General features: G+C 47.7%; 2 protein-coding genes and 1 pseudogene across 2 annotated transcripts; 2 read left to right on the top strand and 1 right to left on the bottom strand.

Annotated features, from left to right (window-relative positions):
* Positions 1 to 7977: 7977 nt before the first annotated feature.
* Positions 7978 to 12014, top strand: LOC125539370 (F-box/LRR-repeat protein At3g48880-like). Its single transcript, XM_048702811.1, has 2 exons — positions 7978 to 8417; positions 11317 to 12014. The coding sequence occupies exons 1-2, from the start codon at positions 8062 to 8064 to the stop codon at positions 11852 to 11854; spliced, it is 894 nt and encodes a 297-aa protein (XP_048558768.1). The 5' UTR covers positions 7978 to 8061; the 3' UTR covers positions 11855 to 12014.
* A 511-nt stretch (positions 12015 to 12525) lies between these two features.
* Positions 12526 to 14263, top strand: LOC125539368 (annotated as a pseudogene).
* A 1909-nt stretch (positions 14264 to 16172) lies between these two features.
* LOC125537630 (subtilisin-like protease) lies at positions 16173 to 18434 on the bottom strand. Its single transcript, XM_048700957.1, has one exon. The coding sequence runs from the start codon at positions 18432 to 18434 to the stop codon at positions 16173 to 16175; it is 2262 nt and encodes a 753-aa protein (XP_048556914.1).
* Positions 18435 to 18661: the final 227 nt, after the last annotated feature.

Raw genomic sequence — 18661 nt, 5'->3', positions numbered from 1 at the left:
TCCAAGTCTCCTGGATCACGTTCGGTGAGAAAATCACGTTCCCGAAGATTTTATTCAGATTGGACTCCGTTTGATATTCTGTTTCTTCGAAACACTGAAATAGGCAAAAAACAACAATTCTGGGCTGGGCCTCCGGTTAATAGGTTAGTCCCAAAAATAATATAAAAGTGGAAAATAAAGCCCAATATAGTCCAAAACAGTAGATAATATAGCATGGAGCAATCAAAAATTATAGATACATTGGAGACGTATCACTATACATTATTTTGCTCTCTTCATAGGTAGGTGCATAAATGGTAAAGATGAAGCATGTCATATGTGTGTCCCTGACCTCAGTATTCTTAGGAGTGCTGTGTTAGGAGATAAATCTTATAATTTGGGAGCCATTGTTGCACGTAGGTTGCATCATAATAGATTTAATGGAGATTTCTTTGGTGGAATTTATGCAACCCATATAGGTAATTTTCTTGGTATAACCATACGTGAGGATGATATTGAGTTGCCTCCTGCTTATTTGGATTATGAGGCTATGGTTCGTCATCATTTTGTTGAGAGGAACGATCAGTTCCTCCAGTACCGACTAATCTTTGACAGACGACGCACCTATCACGTCGCTCTCACTGCTTCTACTTTCTTTGACTTTCAGACAAAAGGGAGATATTTTATAACCAGAGAGGAGGCGGAAGAGTATAAGAGGAGGGCTGAGATAGCTCGCCTCCAAGATGCAACCCACGATGCAATGACTGTTGCATCTCAGTATGACCCCAACTACAACTTTGGATATCCGCCAGGCCGTCCGTGGCATTAGACCAACTTAGGTCAAAAGCCTAAGCTTGGGGGAGTACGTATTTCCCACCGACATTACATTCATGTTCACACACTCATTGCTAGTTGTCGGTGATCATACTTTTTCATTGTAATATCCATGCTAGTTTATTTCCTTTTTATGCTTTCTTCTTGTGTGTTTGATAAACCTTAAGAAAAACAAAAAAAAAGTTGTAGCTTTTAGCTAGCTTTAATTTCCATGCTTGTAGTAGTAATTAAAAAGAAAACTCAAAAAGATTTCCTGTTCTTCTTTTACTTGTTGGGAGCTTTCCCGTGTAAATAGTTTTATTTCTTTTCTTTTATTTGGGGGTCGATAGGAGAAGACCATAATTAAATTGTTGAAGTGACTCCTATATGCATTATTGTTGATTTAACCAAGAGTCCATATTGCCTTGTCTTCTCCTGTTTATTGAATGCTTGCAGATTCCAGCTTAGTCCAATGCATGTGCACTGCTATTATTATTCACATCATTCGGTCGTGCAAGTGAAGGGCAATTATGACGATATATGATGGACTGATTAAGATGGGAGAAGCTGGTATGAACTTGACCTCTCTTGTTTTTGTAAATATGATTAGTTCATCGTTCCTGATTCAGCCTATTATGAATAAACATGTTTGCAATGAAAATTAGAGATTATAGTTGCTTATGCCATGCTTAATTAGCTAGGAGTTTATAATGGTTTACCTTGCGTGCCAACATGCTATTAAAATGGTTGTGATGTGGTATGGTAGGGTGGTATCCTCTTTTGAATTATTCGAGTGGCTTGACTTGGCACATGTTCACGCATGTAGTTGAAACAAAATCAACATAGCCTCTACGATATTTATGTTAATGGTGCATTATATCCTACTCATGCTTGCATTCGGTGTTGATTAATTTTAATGCATGTTCATGACTGTTGTCGCTCTCTAGCTGGTCGCTTCCCAGTCTTTTTCTAGCCTTCACCTGTACTAAGCGGGAATACTGCTTGTGCATCCAATCCCATAAACCCCAAAGTTATTCCATATAAGTCCACCATACCTACCTATATACGGTATCTACCTGCCGTTCCAAGTAAATTTGTATGTGCCAAACTCTAAAGCTTCAAATAAACATTCTGTTTTGTATGCTCGAATAGCTCATGTATCAACTAGGGATGTCCGTATCTTCCATGATAGGTGGGTTATTCTCAAGAGGAGTGGACTCCGCTCCTCACTCACGAGAAAATTGCTGGTCACCGGGATGCCCAGTCCCATGCTTTATGCAAATAAAATCAAAATAATTGCAAACAAAACTCCCCCAGGACTGTTGTTAGTTGGAGGCACTCGTTGTTTCGAGCAAGCCATGGATTGATGCTTCTTGGTGGAGGGGGGTATAAACTTTACCATTCTGTTTGGGAACCGCCTATAATGTGTGTAGCATGGAAGATATCGCCATATCTTGGTTGTTATGTTGACAATGAAAGTATACTGCTCAAAATATTATTCACCTCTATTTCAAAATCGAGCCCTGGCACCTCTACAAATCCCTGCTTCCCTCTGCGAAGGTCCTATCTATTTACTTTTATGTTGAGTCATCATCCTCTTATTAAAAAGCACCAGTTGGAGAGCACCGATGTCATTTGCATTCATTACTGTTAGTTTACATTGAGTGTGACTTGACTGGATCTTTTTTACCATGAATTACAATGTCTAGTCAGTCCTTGATCTTTAAAGGTGCTCTGCATTTATGTTTTGCGGTCTCGGAAAGGGCTAGCGAGATACCATCTTGTTATATCATATTATGATTGTTTTGAGAAAGTGTTGCCATACAAGATTTATTATTATTGCTCGCTAGTTGATTATGCTATTGATATGAGTAAACATGAGACCTAAGAGTTATTGTGAATATGGTTAGTTCATAATCTTTGCTGAAAACTTGAATGCTGGCTTTACATATTTACAACAACAAGAGCAAAACAGAGTTTGTAAAGGTTTTTCTTTATCACTTTCAGTTTGTCAACTGAATCGCTTGAGGACAAGCAAAGGTTTAAGCTTGGGGGAGTTGATATGTCTCCATCGTATCTACTTTTCCAAACACTTTTGCCCTTGTTTTGGTCTCTAACTTACATGATTTGAATGGAACTAACCCAGATTGACGTTGTTTTCAGCAGAATTGCCATGGTGTTATTTATGTGCAGAAACAAAAGTTCTCGGAATGACCTGAAATTCCACGAAGATTATTTTTGGAAATAATAAAAAATACTGGCAAAGAATCAAGGCCAGGGGCCCCACACCCTAGCCACGAGGGTGGGGGGGCGCCCCCTCCCTCGTGGGCCCCCTAGAGCTCCACCGACCTCAACTCCAACTCCATATATTCGTATTCGGGGAGAAAAAATAGAGGAGAAGGATTCATTGCGTTTTATGATACGGAGCCGCCGCCAAGCCCTAAACTCTCTCGGGAGGGCTGATCTGGAGTCCGTTCGGGGCTCCGGAGAGGGGAATCCGTCGCCATCGTCATCATCAACCATCCTTCATCACCAATTTCATGATGCTCACCGCCGTGCGTGAGTAATTCCATCGTAGGCTTGCTGGACAGTGATGGGTTGGATGAGATTTATCATGTAATCGAGTTAGTTTTGTTAGGGTTTGATCCCTAGTATCCACTATGTTCTGAGATTGATGTTGCTATGACTTTGCTGCTTAATGCTTGTCACTAGGGCCCGAGTGCCATGATTTCAGATCTGAACCTATTATGTTTTCATGAATATATGTGAGTTCTTGATCCTATCTTGCAAGTCTATAGTCACCTACTATGTGTTATGATCCGGCAACCCCGAAGTGACAATAATCGGGAGACCATTCCCGGTGATGACCATAGTTTGAGGACTTCATGTATTCACTATGTGTTAATGCTTTGGTTCGGTACTCTATTAAAAGAAGGCCTTAATATCCCTTAGTTTCCACTAGGACCCCGCTACCACGGGAGGGTAGGACAAAAGATGTCATGCAAGTTCTTTTCCATAAACACGTATGACTATATTCGGAATACATGCCTACATTACATTGATGAATTGGAGCTAGTTCTGTGTCACCCTAGGTTATGACTGTTACATGATGAACCGCATCCGGCATAATTCTCTATCACCGATCCATTGCCTATGAGCTTTCCCTATATTGTTCTTCGCTTATTTACTTTTCCGTTGCTATTGTTATCATCACTACAAAATACCAAAAATATTACTTTTGCTACCGTTACCTTTTGCTAATTATCATATTACTTTGCTTCTAAACACTTTGCTGCAGATAATAACTTTCTAGGTGTGGTTGAATTGACAACTCAGCTGCTAATACTTGAGAATATTCTTTGGCTCCCCTTGTGTCGAATCAATAAATTTGGGTTGAATACTCTACTCTCGAAAACTGTTGCGATCCCCCATACTTGTGGGTTATCAGGGAGGGCTTTGTGGGAGTCAGGTCCGCTGCCATGCCCACTTCTGACAGCCTTGGCCCCCCCAAACCCCCACCCACACCTCTTGGCCTCTCCTTCTGATGCACGCGACGCTTACCACGCCGCATTCATGTCGGCCCAGAGCACGCAGTGGCCGGTGTTGATGCCATGATGTGGCTGGAGGGAGGGAGGCGGCGCTGACTGACGCGGCCTCTTGGAAGCTACTGCTTCAATGCGAATGCAGCTTCCCGAGGAACAGAATCTGGCTGTTGCGCCACGTTGAAGCGGCTGACCGGCCCTTCGCATGGCCTGGTCGCGGCTATATAAGCCGCGCTCCAGCGCCGTCCACATCGCAAACTATCCTCCTCCTCCTCTCCTCTTCCTGCCCATTTCCCTGCACAACTTCGGCGATGGGTAAGTCATGGGCATCGACGCCGGCAGGTGACCGTTTTGGGGTGGGCTCAGGCGGAATGTGGCGCCGCCGCCCTCGAACTCCAGGGCCGTCATCCACATCGCCAGGCGGCTCCTCGACAAAGGCGGAGATCGTCATATCTTCCGGCGACAAGGAGGGCCAGCCGCCGAAGCACCAGCAACCGCCCCGTCAGCGGTGGTAGGCTAGGTGTATGCCGCCACCGACATGGAGTACAAGGGACAGATGGAGCTGATGCTCCGTCGCTCCGTGCCCCACCTCAATGGCCTGGCTCCACCACTGGGGATGCTCATTCCTGTGAAGCCGGAGCCAGCATCCCCTTAGCGCTCTTCGCCACCCAAAGCCCTGCCGCAATGCCGCCGCCCGAAGCCCGACTCCAACGCCGAATCGGGCGACCATGACGGAGGAGGAGCCGCCGGCTAGCCCGACATACCCTATGAGGTCACCGTCAAGTATAAGGTAGATTAGAAATTTATTTTAAGGCTTTTAGTTCACCGAATGAAATATCGTCCAATTTTATGTACGAATTATCCTATTTCAAATGAAATTCGTCGTGTTTATATCAAAATTCGCTCGGTTTGCACGAATCTCGTCCGGCTGGTTCGAACTATTGTAAAAATATATGCCGCTATGGTTGGATGGCTGCCTCCCGCATCCGTGTCTGCGGGCTGTCCCCCCTGTCCGCGGACGGATGCGGGAGAAAATTTGCGAGTTGCCGTTGGAGATGCCCTAAATTCCTACCCTATGAATCAAGTGACATCTTATTCCCCGTTCCATGTACGCAATAAAATACATGCCATCTCACTTCCTATGGGTTTCCTGTTCCTATGATATTCTCATTTTATGAATCAAAGGAGACCTAAAGAGTTAAATTATATGGGATGGGCTGGAGATGCTAAGGCATTCGTGGCTATCAATTTTGGAGTGGGTATTTTTAACATGTAAATAGGCATAAGGGCATCTCCAACGATGGCCTTCAAACTGGATACTTTATTCGTCCACGAATTAGTGGGGACCAGTCTGTGAACACTGATGTGAGAATTGGTCATCTAACTGTAGCCGCATACGTTTCAAAGTGGATTTCAACAAACTAGATGAAATTCATGCAAACATGATGAAATTAAGCAAAATTCATACATAATTTATAAAAAATAGCCCGCAACACTAGTACAACATTAGTTCAAATATCTCTAGTACAACAATACTTCAACTTCAATGAGATAATTGGGTGCCAGAACCGACACATGTCGTCCCACATAAAGTACCCCTTGAGTTTCATCCAACGATATATGTACACGAATGGCCTGCCCTCGGTCCTATAGTACGTCATGGCATCATGAGCAGGCTATACAACGTGTACATCAACATTAAGTGAATGAATGAATTAATCAACGTGTAGAGTAACAGAAAGCAACACTTATTCTCTCAATGGCTCACGTGCCCAATTGCCACCTTGTCTCCACTTGGTGAATTGCACCGCCAAAACTTCATGACAGAGTTGCATATGGTGTGCCATCGATGCGTTACCGACTTCACATTGCATGCATGGATGACGTGCATGTTGTAGGGAGTTCTTTCTCCCATGAAACAAAGTATGCACGCTTTGCCCAAAGGCGGGGCCAATGTTCATGCCTACAAAGTCCTAAAAACGGTCAACCACGCATCGCACAACAACTCATCCTCGTACATCGAGTACCCCGCTATCGTCCTTCTCTAGAACAATAAGAAGTTCAAAAAAAACTCAATGGCATTTGATAGAACACCTGTCGGATGGGGTGTCCGCTATGAACGGTGTTGACAGGGATGCGGAGGGTACCTGACTGCAGGGATTCCTGGGTGGACAACGGTGTCGTCCAAGGCCGGCAGTCTTGTGGGCGGGGTCTGTGGATGCCTGAGGATGGCTGGGACGTGGACGAAAAGGTATAGCGGCGGCTACCGATGACAGAGGTGTAGATGAAGGGAAGGGGAAGAAGTGGTGGACTGGAATAAAAGGGGATCGGGAAGGGGATTTCAGTGGGCCTAAGATGTCGGAGTCCTACGTGATTGGTGTATGGACTCCCGCAAAGACGCCCGAGTTTGCCTCCAGTTTGTGGGAAATAGACATTCGGGCCGGCCGTGGACAGATACATACTAGTGTTGTTGGATGGCAAAAATCGTGCGTCCGGACGGACACAGACGGTTTGAGGGTCCGCAATGGAGATGCCCTAAGAGGATCTCTAGCAGATTCGGTACACCTCCGTCCCACAAAGATCCTTTATGGGCGCCTGTAAAAAAAATTGTGGTACCGCGAGCCCTTCGGTGGAACGTAAACCCGTCCTGCAAAACATTTGTAGGACGAGTTTACGGGATCTGTTCCGCACCGGAGGCCTCGCGATACCCCAAAAAAACTCATACGACAAATATTGACAAGTGCTTGCATATGAGTACACAAAATTTATATATACATCACTAGTTTATCATCATACTAGTTTATCACATCCAAAATCATGCACAAAATATGAGGTAACAAGTTTAACCTTACAAATGCCCGATCAACTTTTCAGGATATGGTGAGTGCATGCTTTGGCTATAAAATTCAACGGGCAAAGCTCAAACAAGTGCTTCAAACTCAAAGCAAAGATCACGAAAGCAAAATGAAGCAAAAGAAAAAAATGTACGTCCCAGACATTTCATCGAACACATGGTGGGCGTGATCCTGTGGAGTGGTTGTGATTGGGAGAACTTGGTCAGTCGGAGGTGTAGGAGGAGCTCGGCCTCTTGTCGCGATCACCTTCTTCCTCGGGGGCTTCACCTATGCACCGGCTGGGCCGGTGCAGTCGGTCTTGTTCCTCCCACCGTCGGCCTTGACAGGAGGAATCAGACCGAGGCCGAAAGAGGGTGGAGCCGCGCCGGCGCCGACATGAACGACCGTGGAAAGCGCGGGCGGATGAAGAGACAACTTTGGAGGTGGCAGCGGCGCATGATAAGGGGCACTCGATGGCTGCGGGTACTCCATCCGGTTGGTTTCCTGCGTCACGTGGCCGGACAACAAGGTCGAAGACAAGATTAGAGGCGGCGGCGGCGGCGCGGGAGGCGGGAATGAAAGTTGGTTCGTGCCAAGGAGAGAGGATCCGACAAAAACAAGGGTGAATCTTGTAAATATGGCGGAAACGAACGAAGTACACAAAATCCGTAACTTTTTTTCGAAATGGTCAATTATACGAGATCTATCTAGCCGGCAAAATTGCCTTCGTTCGGCGGTTATTATACCGGATGGCCGGGATGTGCTAGAGATGCTCTAAGGTTATATTTGTAAAAGGAAAACTTAGGCACGGTCGGCATTCTTGCTGGTACACCCCCACAACCTACCTCTCCATTTGCGAAAGAAAAAGGAAACCTACCGCTCTCCGACCGTCCATGGCGCCGCCGGCGGTCCGGTCGTGGGGGGAGCTGCAGCACGACCTCCTTGTGGCGATTATGTCCCGCGTGGGCGCCCCCGATTTACTTTCTGGCGGCGCACCCCGTACCTGCTCTGCGTGGTGGGCCGCCGCTCGCGACCCGCTCGCATGGCGCCGCGTTGATCTCCGGGACTGGACAGCCCGGACCTCCGCCCGGCGCGCGGCTGGGTCCGGTGCCACCAGAGGGAGCATCTCCGTCCAGGACGCTCTCACCGGCGACCTTGAGGTCGCCGCAACGCGGGCAGATGGTCGGATGGAGGCTGTGCTCCTCCCGGAGTTTGCCGATGAAGGGCACCTCATGTTCCTCGCCGAGAGGTGAAGCTTCTTTGTCCTTGTTCCTGCAATCTTGTTTGCGTGGTCCCTGTGATGTTCATTCCGCTGTAGTCATTTACTGCACAAAATTGGTTAGGTTATCCTACTGCCATACCTTCTTGTATTCGATTAACTAATTAATTTTGTTATTTTCTGTGATAACTCATATGATCGGTTGATCCGTGTAGAACTAAATATAACTATACTGATAAAGTGAAACTTTGCCTGTAAATTTGTACTAATCACATTTTTCTGTACTGCAATTGAGGATTCTAGTAACGTAGCTGTGTAATGCGTGTTTGCGCAAAATGTCTCTTTTAATTCCCAGCATTTTTTATGGGTCAGCACTACTCCATAGGATTTGACATGATCTAATTAGGATTATGATTGTTCAGGTGTAAATCCATAAGGGGCCTCCAAGTTTCTGAATGTTCATTTTATAGAACTTTGGCAACATTACCATCAAATTCATATTAACGTGATGAGTTTCTTGTTTGAATTTTTATTCTTATGGAGTAGCTACTGATATTTCATTTTTAGATTGTTTTGTCAGTTCGAATGGTGTAGTGTCATGTCATTAAACTTGAATGGAGTGAAATTGCTATTAATTTCTGTGATATTTTTTTAGGTTTTCACACATTTTTGTTTAAATTTAACTAATCCTTTTTTAACAAAGATTTTTTTTCAAGTATCCAAGTGAATTTGATACTTTGTAACCTAGTCTGTAGAACCCCGAATGCTCTGGAACACAATCTTATAGACAGCTTTTATTTCAATTGCTATGTTTATGTAGTTATTATGTTGGTATTGTTTTTCTACCTCATATGTGTAGAAGTTACCAGAGGGGACAGTAGTGAAATTGAAGAGGGAGTTTGCAGTTTACATGATTCGAATAATGAAACTTATCATTCCCAGTGGGCTCATAATAAACTTCTACTCCCTCCGTCCCATAATATAGGACGTTTTTTACACTGGTGTAGTGTCAAAAAACGTCTTACATTATGGGACGAAGGGAGTATTTATTTACTGACAATGTTTTGTTGAATCATGATGAAAATGAAGTGCCACTGGCAGTGGTAATAGTGAAATTGAAGAGGGAATTTGCCACCGGGAATATTAGGTTACCATAGGGATAAAAGTGCAATTGAAGAGGGATCTGCAGTTTACATGATTCGAACAATGAAAATAATCGTTCCCAATGGACTCATAATAAACTTATGTTCTTTTTTGTTGACAATGTTTTGGTGAATCATAATGAAATTGAAGTGCTTCTGGCAGTTACAGCTTTCAATTGCCAATTAAGTTCTTGGACTTGTATTTGAAAATTGTGGTCCTTTAACTATCATAAGTTAATAAATCAGTTACATGAAAGATGAGGGATGATGGTTTTACAGATGAGGTATGCCAGTCAATGTGGCACGTGGTGGCTGTAACGCTGAAGCTAGCATGCCATTTTTTTAGATTTGTTATTAGTAGATGTTTTAAGCTGATGTATTTCTTGTTAATTATTCAACATATCTGTTTTTACTCAGTAATATGAGAGCCTTACAACGCATGTTGTATCTGTCATTATTCGAATGGTTTTACATGACGCTGTCCCCTGTGGGATTCCACTGCTTGCATTTTACTAGATGACGCTGTTGAACTGCAATTGTCTCCTACCCCCTTGCTTGACATGTTTCGTCCATTCTATGTGTTCCATTCTAGCACTCCTTGATAAATTCTTGAAGTACTGAGCTGCATACTTACATCCTTGCTGCACCTCACCAGCTCAGGCTTGCTGTTTACGGTTCGCCTTCTCACCACCTCCTACTTGTTGACTCTGTATCCCTTGCCTTTCCTTATAACCATCCTCACAGCTTGCTTCTTTGTCATTGGAAGTCATCTATACATTTGCATATCATGATTGATGGTAAACCAACCATCCTAGGCAATCTTCCTATTGTGCACATGCAATGTTAGTTTGGTACATTTTAGAAAATAACTGAAAGTAAGAAAGAGAAGCAGGGGTGTGAATATTGTGTTTCATGAATTAAATTTCCCCGTGAGAACTGAATAATTGATGACTTCTTAAGTTATTACAGTATATCATACAACATGTTAAGGTGATTCCGCTTTGCAAATCACAAAAGAAGCCAGTGTTCTCAGCTTTTAATATGTTAAGTTTATTTTTTTCTTCTTGCAATTTGTTTGGTTCCTATCATTTATTTCATGCCCTGGTATTCTTATAAGTTTGTTTTGTCTTGAACAATATTCTTGAATTAATGGTTGGTCGCATGACATGTACATTCAAGTCACACCTACTGTACACATGTAATCTACTTTTTGGAACAATGAGACATATCATGGTTATGCAGTTCATCTAGATATTAGTCAGAAGTTTTACTTGGTCAGTTGATTATTTGGTTCTTGATGTTTATAAACTGCTTCTGATGTCATCTTTTGACAATCTGGTAAGGATTCATTAATGAATGATATTTGTTAGTGCATTTTTATTTGTGGTTGTGATATTTTCAGTGGAAAAGCCCGCAAACTTGCAAAACTGATTTAACATGATTTTTGTAAACTCAGGTGTATTTGGTTTTGAGAAAAGTCCATATTACAACCTTGCACTACCACCAAAGTCTAATATACAACCCTGAACTATGAAACTGTCTACTTTACAACCTTGAACTTTCAAAACCGGACAAGAAACAACCCTGGACTGTTTTTTTACTGGTCAACAGCCCAGTCAGCATCCAGTCAGCCGCCACGTCAAGGCTGCTGACTGTATGTTGTATTATGGTATATAATTTATATGTGGCAGTACGGCATTTGTTTGACACGGAAATTTTTATGGGCATGCTTATGGTCGTTACGAAATCTGATTGCAGCTAAATGCCTTTCCGGATGTTTTATACAGGAGCCCAAACCTGCACTATTTCAGCTTTCCTACCACATGTGTGACTTCTGATGACTTCTGTGAGGTGATCAGCAAACTTCAGTCACTTAAAGGCATGGCGGTGGATGAGAGTCTTGTTAATTATGAAGTCCTCCTCCATGTGCACCAGTGTTGCCCAGATTTTCTGGAGCTGAAAGTGTTTGCTCTCTATGTGGATGAAGATATGGCCTCCGTAATTTGCGAGTCCCTTCCGCGGCTGAAGAAGCTCGAGATACCAAATTCTGATATGTCCTGTGCTGCAATAGTAAAATTCCTGGATTGCCTAGAGGAGCTTGAGTATCTGGATATATCAGGTTATGAGACCTCGGCCATCTCAAGCAGCGTGCTTCATAAAGCTTCACGGCTCAAGGCCTTTATCTGGAACTCGAAGTTTGAGCTCGGCGAGTTCATGGATTGCTCAAATTGTGGAGAACACAACATTAATCCTCAGGAGCCCTGTAAGTGCACCATGGATAACAAAGTCATGGATTGGCTGGCTGGGCCATCGCAAACTGCCTGACACCGGGCATGCATGTGTAGTCTCTGTTGTTAACTAATTATAATTTCCTGTTCGAAAATTCTAAATAAGTTTGAGTTGGTCGTAGTACAATGTAATGGATGGTACATTCGACTGCATAGTCGATATGACATTTTGTTTGCTTGTCTGCCTGTTTTTTCTATGAACGGTGTCTGAGTCCCCCCTCTTCGGCTTGAAGGGCATGATGGTCAAATCTAAAATTAATCAATCAGTGTATGTACTTTATAATACAGGCTGCAATTGTAGCTGTACTGAGAAACTCAAAGGAGTTTTTTTTTTATTGCGGCTGGTAATTATAAGATTGATTGGAGTGCAAGCGCTCTAATGGCTGAATCAACTGCTCATCGATTTGGACTGTCGCTTGCGCAAACAGCTGGTTGCAACAAGATTTTGGTGAATTCTCCTGGCTACCATATCGCATGCCAATTTTGGGCGATAGTTTTGAGCACTGTTTTAGAGAAACAAATCTTGTTGCCCATGAACTCAGCAAAGTTAGCTAAACGTGATGTTTGTAATAGTTTCTCCAATTTTATTAACTCCGTCAATTGATCAGTATATATTCCGTATGTAATTCTTAGCCGGCCTCTTTCAGCGGATTCGAAGGAAAAGAAAAAGGAGGAGCCGGCGGTCATGCTCGCCCTTCAGCGAGTAAAGTATAGCAGAAACTGGAATGCGATGCTCCCACTTGAAAAAAAAACAGACAAACAAAAGAGCAGGCACAGCAACAGCTCGCCGATTAAATACTTTATCAACATGAAAAGCTGAAACCTCCGGCGCTTGCTGAGTTGGATTTGACGGAACGCACTTGACGCGCAGCGGTAAGAAGAAGCAGTACCGGGCGATGGAGGAGAGGCCAACGGACATGGCGCCGGTGCACGTGCTGGTGTTCCCCTGGCCGCTGTAGGGCCACATCAACTCCATGCTCCCCTTCCTCGCGGGCCTCCTCGGCGCCGGCGTCCACGTCACCTTCCTGCACACGGAGCACAACCTCCGCCGGGTCGACCGCGCCGCTTCGCCACGCCTCCGCTTCGCGTCCGTGCCGGACGGTCTCCCCGACGACCACCCGCGCTCGGTCGCCCACCTCGGCGAGATCGGCAGGTCCCTGAGGCCGAGCGCCAGCGCCGCCTACCGTGCCCTGCTCGCCCCGCCGCTCTCCGCTAGAAGCCACGCCGACGGCGGGTTCCCGCCGGTGTCGTGCGTCGTGGCCGACGGCTTGCTGCCGTTCGCCATCGACATCGCCGAGGAGCTCGGCGTGCCGGCGCTCGCTTTCCGCACGGAGAGCGCGTGCAGCATCTTGGCTTACCTCTCTGTGCCCAGGCTCGTGGAGCTCGGCGAGGTTCCGATCCCTGTAGGCGCCGACCTCGACGAGCCGGTCCGTGGCGTTCCGGGGATGGAGGGCTTCCTGCGGCGGCGAGATCTTCCAAGTTCTTGCCGCGGCCACGGCGCCGAGGCCGACGAGCTCGACCCCATGCTGCAGGCACTCGCCAAGTACACCGCTCACAGCTGCAAGGCTCGGGCGCTCATATTCAACACGACCGCCTCACTGGAGCGGTCGGCGCTCGCACACATCGCGCCCCACATGCGCGACGTCTTCGCCATAGGCCCTCTCCACGCCATCTCGGCCGCGCCGGCGTCGGCCACCAGCCTGTGGCGCGAGGACGACGGCTGTACGACGTGGCTCGATGGGCACGCGGACCGGTCCGTCGTGTACGTGAGCTTGGGGAGCCTCGCAACCATTTCGCGGGAGGAGTTCGCCGAGTTCCTGTCCGGCCTCGTCAGCGCCCACTACGCGTTCATGTGGGCGCTCCGGCCGGACATGGTCGGGGCGAGCCAGAGCGCCGCTCTCCAGGAAGCCGTGGACGCGGCGGGCAAGGGCAAGGTGCGCGTCGTGGACTGGGCGCCGCAGCGAGACGTGCTGCGGCACCGCGCCGTGGGGTGCTTCCTGACGCATGCCGGGTGGAACTCCACGCTGGAGGGCATCGCCGAGGGCGTGCCGCTGGTGTGCTGGCCGTTCTTCGCGGACCAGCAGATCAACAGCCGGTTCACGGCCGCCGTGTGGGGGGCGGGGCTGGACATGAAGGACGTGTGCGAGAGGGCCGTCGTGGAACGGATGGTGAGGGAGGCCATGGAGTCCGGCGAGCTAAGGAGGTCGGCCCAGGCGCTGGCGCAGCAGGTGAGGACGGACATCGCCGAAGGGGGCTCCTCGGCGTCGGAATTCGAGAGGCTCGTGGGCTTTATCAAGGAGCTCACCGCCAACGGTGCAACCGCAAATAGCACTGTGCAGCTTTGATCCGGAAACGGGATTGCTAAATCTTAATTGACCCAGTCGATGCTATATTCGTTACATCTTATGTGAAGATTGTATAAATTTTTCTTCCTTCTTTTTATATATATTCTATCACTTGACTGAGACTTCGTCAAGTCGATCTAACCACACCCTTGCTCCTTGCCGTGTCCACTGGAGGTTCGCTGCAATGAATGGACAAATATTGAACATTATGTGCATAAATTATAGTTCCTTCATTCCTAAATATTTGTTTTTCTAAAGATTTCAATAAGTGACTACATACGGAGCAAAATGAGTTAACCTATAGTCTAAAATATGTTTATATGCATCTGTATGTGATAGTCCATTTAAAATCTCTAAAAAGACAAATATTTAGAAATGGAGGGAGTAGTTGATTGTGAAAATTACACTATTTTTTTTCACAGTCAACAGAGAGGTCCATACCTGAATTTGATCTCATTCAAAGAAATTCTTGTTTCAGTTTGTAAGGGAAACCAGATAAAAAACATAAACAAGTTGACCTCATTTATAAGAAAAACTGGGCCGAAAACTATATAAGCAATAAGGGTAAAATAAAATGTGAAACCCATACACGCCCTTTGTCCTTCTTTCTCCCACTTCGTCCATGAGCAGTTCTATAGAGTCGACCTCAGTAGCGACCACATATGTCATCCAATTCTTACCCCTCTTCTTTACTCAATCACATATACGATTTGTTCAAATTTGGGCTTTGTGTTTTCTTTGCATACTTGGGATTGTGTTGGACATGCAGAAGGCCATGGGAGGGAGAGATATGGAGCATCTGGAGGCCATGTCTGGTTTCATCTAGCTTTTTTTTTAGAAAAGGAGGATGATCCCCGGCCTCTGCATCTGGACGATGCATACGGTCACTTTATTAATTATTCTCATAAGACCTTACAAAGTAATACAACAGTAAGACAAAAGCCGTCGTCTAAGCATCTCTATCCAGCTGATGAAGAGGCGCAGATAGCCTGAGCCTAATACCAAACAGACATCGCAGCCAAACCTAACATCTAAGACCTGAGATCCTATCCAGGACGCCTGCCGGGCATGGGTCTCACCGATCCGGCATGCACTTATCTTACTTAAAAAGAATGTATGATTCTGTCATCCCCTTCTCCTTTGTCCAACCTTACATAGTTCATCCTCCCTCTCTACTCTTTTTTTGCTCACATATGGTTTTTTCAATGAAAACTGCCTCAAGTGCCCCATCTCTTATGTACTTATCAAATAAAATTTTGTTTTCTTTGATAAATCAACAAGTGCTTACCAAACAAGTGTTTATCAAATATTTAATTTTATTGCTTTTACACAATCAAATAATATGGGCAAATAAATCACACGCTAACCTACTAGAATATTTATGCTCCTTACAACACACGAACAAGTATCTAATAATAATGTTAGAAAACATTTTTATATCTTTGAACCATGTGTGATTAAAGACACTATTGACTTCTAAACGGAATTAGTCATGTCCATTCCAAGAACACACACTACGCCATAACAAATTTGAGCATGCATACCAATGTGGTAGAAAAGCTCAGAATATTAATTTGTACTCGCAAGCATGGGTACTTTCTTTACCGGATGATTTAATTGAATCTCTCACTCCAACAATTTTCAGATATATTTTTAGAGTGAAACTAGATATGATTATGGAATATAAATAAAATTTGTTCTTTTAGAATTATTGTATATCCATTTCAATCGAATATTAAGTAACCAAATCCTTCAAATTGTGAGATAATTTTAATAAAATAGGTAACGCAAACATGCTATAATTCACAGCAAATTATGTCAAACACGCACCATTACATTATCATGTCAACCCAATCATGTCGAACTAACCCATAAGAAGCAAAAACCTGACAAACAAAGGTAGCATCAGGGTTTTTTTTCGGGGAAATGGTAGCATCAAGTTGGCGTATAGTACTCTCGCAAAAAAAAAGGTTGGCGTATAGTAAAATAAATTGTCAAGCTGATCGTGCTCTAGTGTCCGGCGAAGGCGACGGACATGGGGCTCCTCACGGTGTGCTTGTCCGACACCCACCGGAGCGCCCCCTGCACCACCACTGCATCGCCGCTGGTCCTCGGCCACACGGTCACCTTGAAATCTTTCACCTGGTTCGCCTCAGTGAACCGCAGCGAGCTCGGCATGACGGTGACGTTCATGGAGTTTTCCGGCAGGTCGAACTGTGGGTAGTACACCGCCGGCGCCTCTCCGACGTTCGTCACCTTGCGTGTCACCACCATCGGATTCATCGGGTTCCACGACGAGGGGAACGTGACGGAGATCGACGGGTAGTTCAGAAGGCGGTCCGGGATCACCTCGACGGCCGAGCAGTCCACGGCACGGCGCGCGATCACGGAGACCTCCTTGTCCGTGTACATGCCGCAGAGGAAGCCGATGTAATCTGCCGGGGTGATGTCGTACAGCAGGCCGGGGTTCATGGCCTTGTCCGGGTCGACATGGCCGGCACCAAGGGCGAAGAGGTCCGCCGCCGTCCCCTTCTCGTCCGTTATCGGCATGCCGGAGCGGTCCGTGCTGTCGGCCGTTGTCATGATGGCGGACTTGATCGCCGCGGGCGACCAGTCCGGGTATTTGCTCTTGATCAACGCGGCAATGCCGCTGAGGTGCGGCGCTGACATGGACGTCCCGGACTCGAAGTTGAAGGTCGGTCCGGAGTGCTCCCCGGCCAACGAGGGCGGACCTACTTGGAATGGCCACGCCGCGAGCACGCTCACGCCGGGGCCCGTGATGTCGGGCTTCAGAATGCCGGGGTTCTGCAAGCTTGGCCCGCGCGAGGAGAAGGAAGTGATAGCCGGGGCCGGCGACGTGCCGAGGACCGTCCCCCTGAACATGATTTGCGCCATCGGTCTCGCCGTCGACTTGATGTAGTTCATGATCGCGTCTCCGGCGTGGTAGCTGACATGCGACGCAGGGAGGGCGTGCACGTCGGCGATGGTGCTGAAGCCGTCAATGGCCTGGTTGGCCAGAATCATGCCGACGCCTCCGGCTCTTAACACCTCGGCGCCTTTGTCAACCCTACCGACGTCATTGCCGCGCTCACATACCACTATCTTGCCCTTGACATCGAAGCCGTCCAGCGAGCCGTTGCCGCAAAACTGCGCGTCTGGTGTGGAGCTCGCGCCGGCGTAGACCAGCGGGTAGAAGACGGTCGACGCGGCGTCTGGCTGGTTCACGGACTCGCCGTCGAAGTAGAGACCGTTCCCAAGGCGCACCCTGGTGCGGATCAAACGGTCCATGGTGCTCGCGGCGACGGTGAGCATCCAGGGCGCCTCGTTCGACAGCGTGGTGTAGTTTGGGCCGGAGTTGCCGGCTGACATGCTGACGAAAATCCCCTTCTCTGCGGCGGCGAACGTGCCGACGGCGATGCTGTCCTCGGGGTACGGCAACGACGGCCCGCCGAGGGACATGGAGATGATGTCGCAGCCGTCAGCCACGGCAGCGTCGATGCCGGCGAGTATGTCGGCGCTGGTGCAGTCCTCCAGGCCGCACACCTTGTACATTGCGACGTGCGCGCGGGGCGCTATCCCGGACGCGGTGCCCCTCCCCTGGCCAAGCACCTGGGCGCCTGGCACGACTGCTCCCGCCGCCGTGCTCGACGTGTGCGTGCCGTGCCCATCCTCGTCGATCGGCGACAGCGGTGCACCGGTAGAGGTGGTGCGGTTCCCAGAACTGACGGCAGTGTCGAAAACGCGAGCGCCGATGAGCTTGTTGTTGCACACGGAGCGGCCGTTGAAGTCGCACCTCCCCTTCCACTTGGCCGGCGGCGCCGGCATGCCATCGCCGCTGAAGGACGGGTGATCGGGAGTGACGCCGCTGTCGAGCACCCCGATGATGACGCCATCGCCGGATCCGGCCGAGTAGTTCCTGCCGCCCTGGCGCGTGTCCAGCCCGAGGAACCGCGGCGTGTGCGTGGTGTGCAGCTTGTAAACCCGGTCGGGCACCGCGGCAACGAACCCAGGCATGGCGGACATCTTGTCGAGCTCCCGCCGCGTCAGCCGGACGGCGAAGCCGCTGGCGACGTGGTGGTAGGCGTGGAGGAGCCGGACGTTCTCGGGGAGGAAGGAGTTGTACCAGGCCTTGCGGTCGTCGGCCGTGCCGAACACGTGGCTCGCCTGGGGCTGCACGTGCACGATGAACGTGCTGCGCTCATCGCCGGCGCCCTCCACCGCGGCGACGAGGGCGAGGAGGAGGGAGAGCGAGGCGATCCTGAAGGCTGCCATGGCTGGTTTGCTGCTCTGCTCTGGTTATCTGGTTATCTGGTACGTGCGCGTGCATGGCAATTTATACATGCCGGTTCCCGTTAGATTATCCTTCCCTTCCGTCGTTGGGGCAGCCTGCAGGCAGTGGCCGGCTTTGTTTATCCGAGGCAGTTTGGAGCTTTGGAGCAGTCCAAGTGTTAGCAGATGCATGCTTGCGCGTGAGGACGACAAGACCGGGTCATGAACAT

Source organism: Triticum urartu, chromosome 2, assembly GCF_003073215.2.
Source record: "Triticum urartu cultivar G1812 chromosome 2, Tu2.1, whole genome shotgun sequence".
In the NCBI taxonomy this organism is placed as follows: domain Eukaryota; kingdom Viridiplantae; phylum Streptophyta; class Magnoliopsida; order Poales; family Poaceae; genus Triticum; species Triticum urartu.
This window is presented reverse-complemented; position numbering and strand designations above follow the sequence as displayed.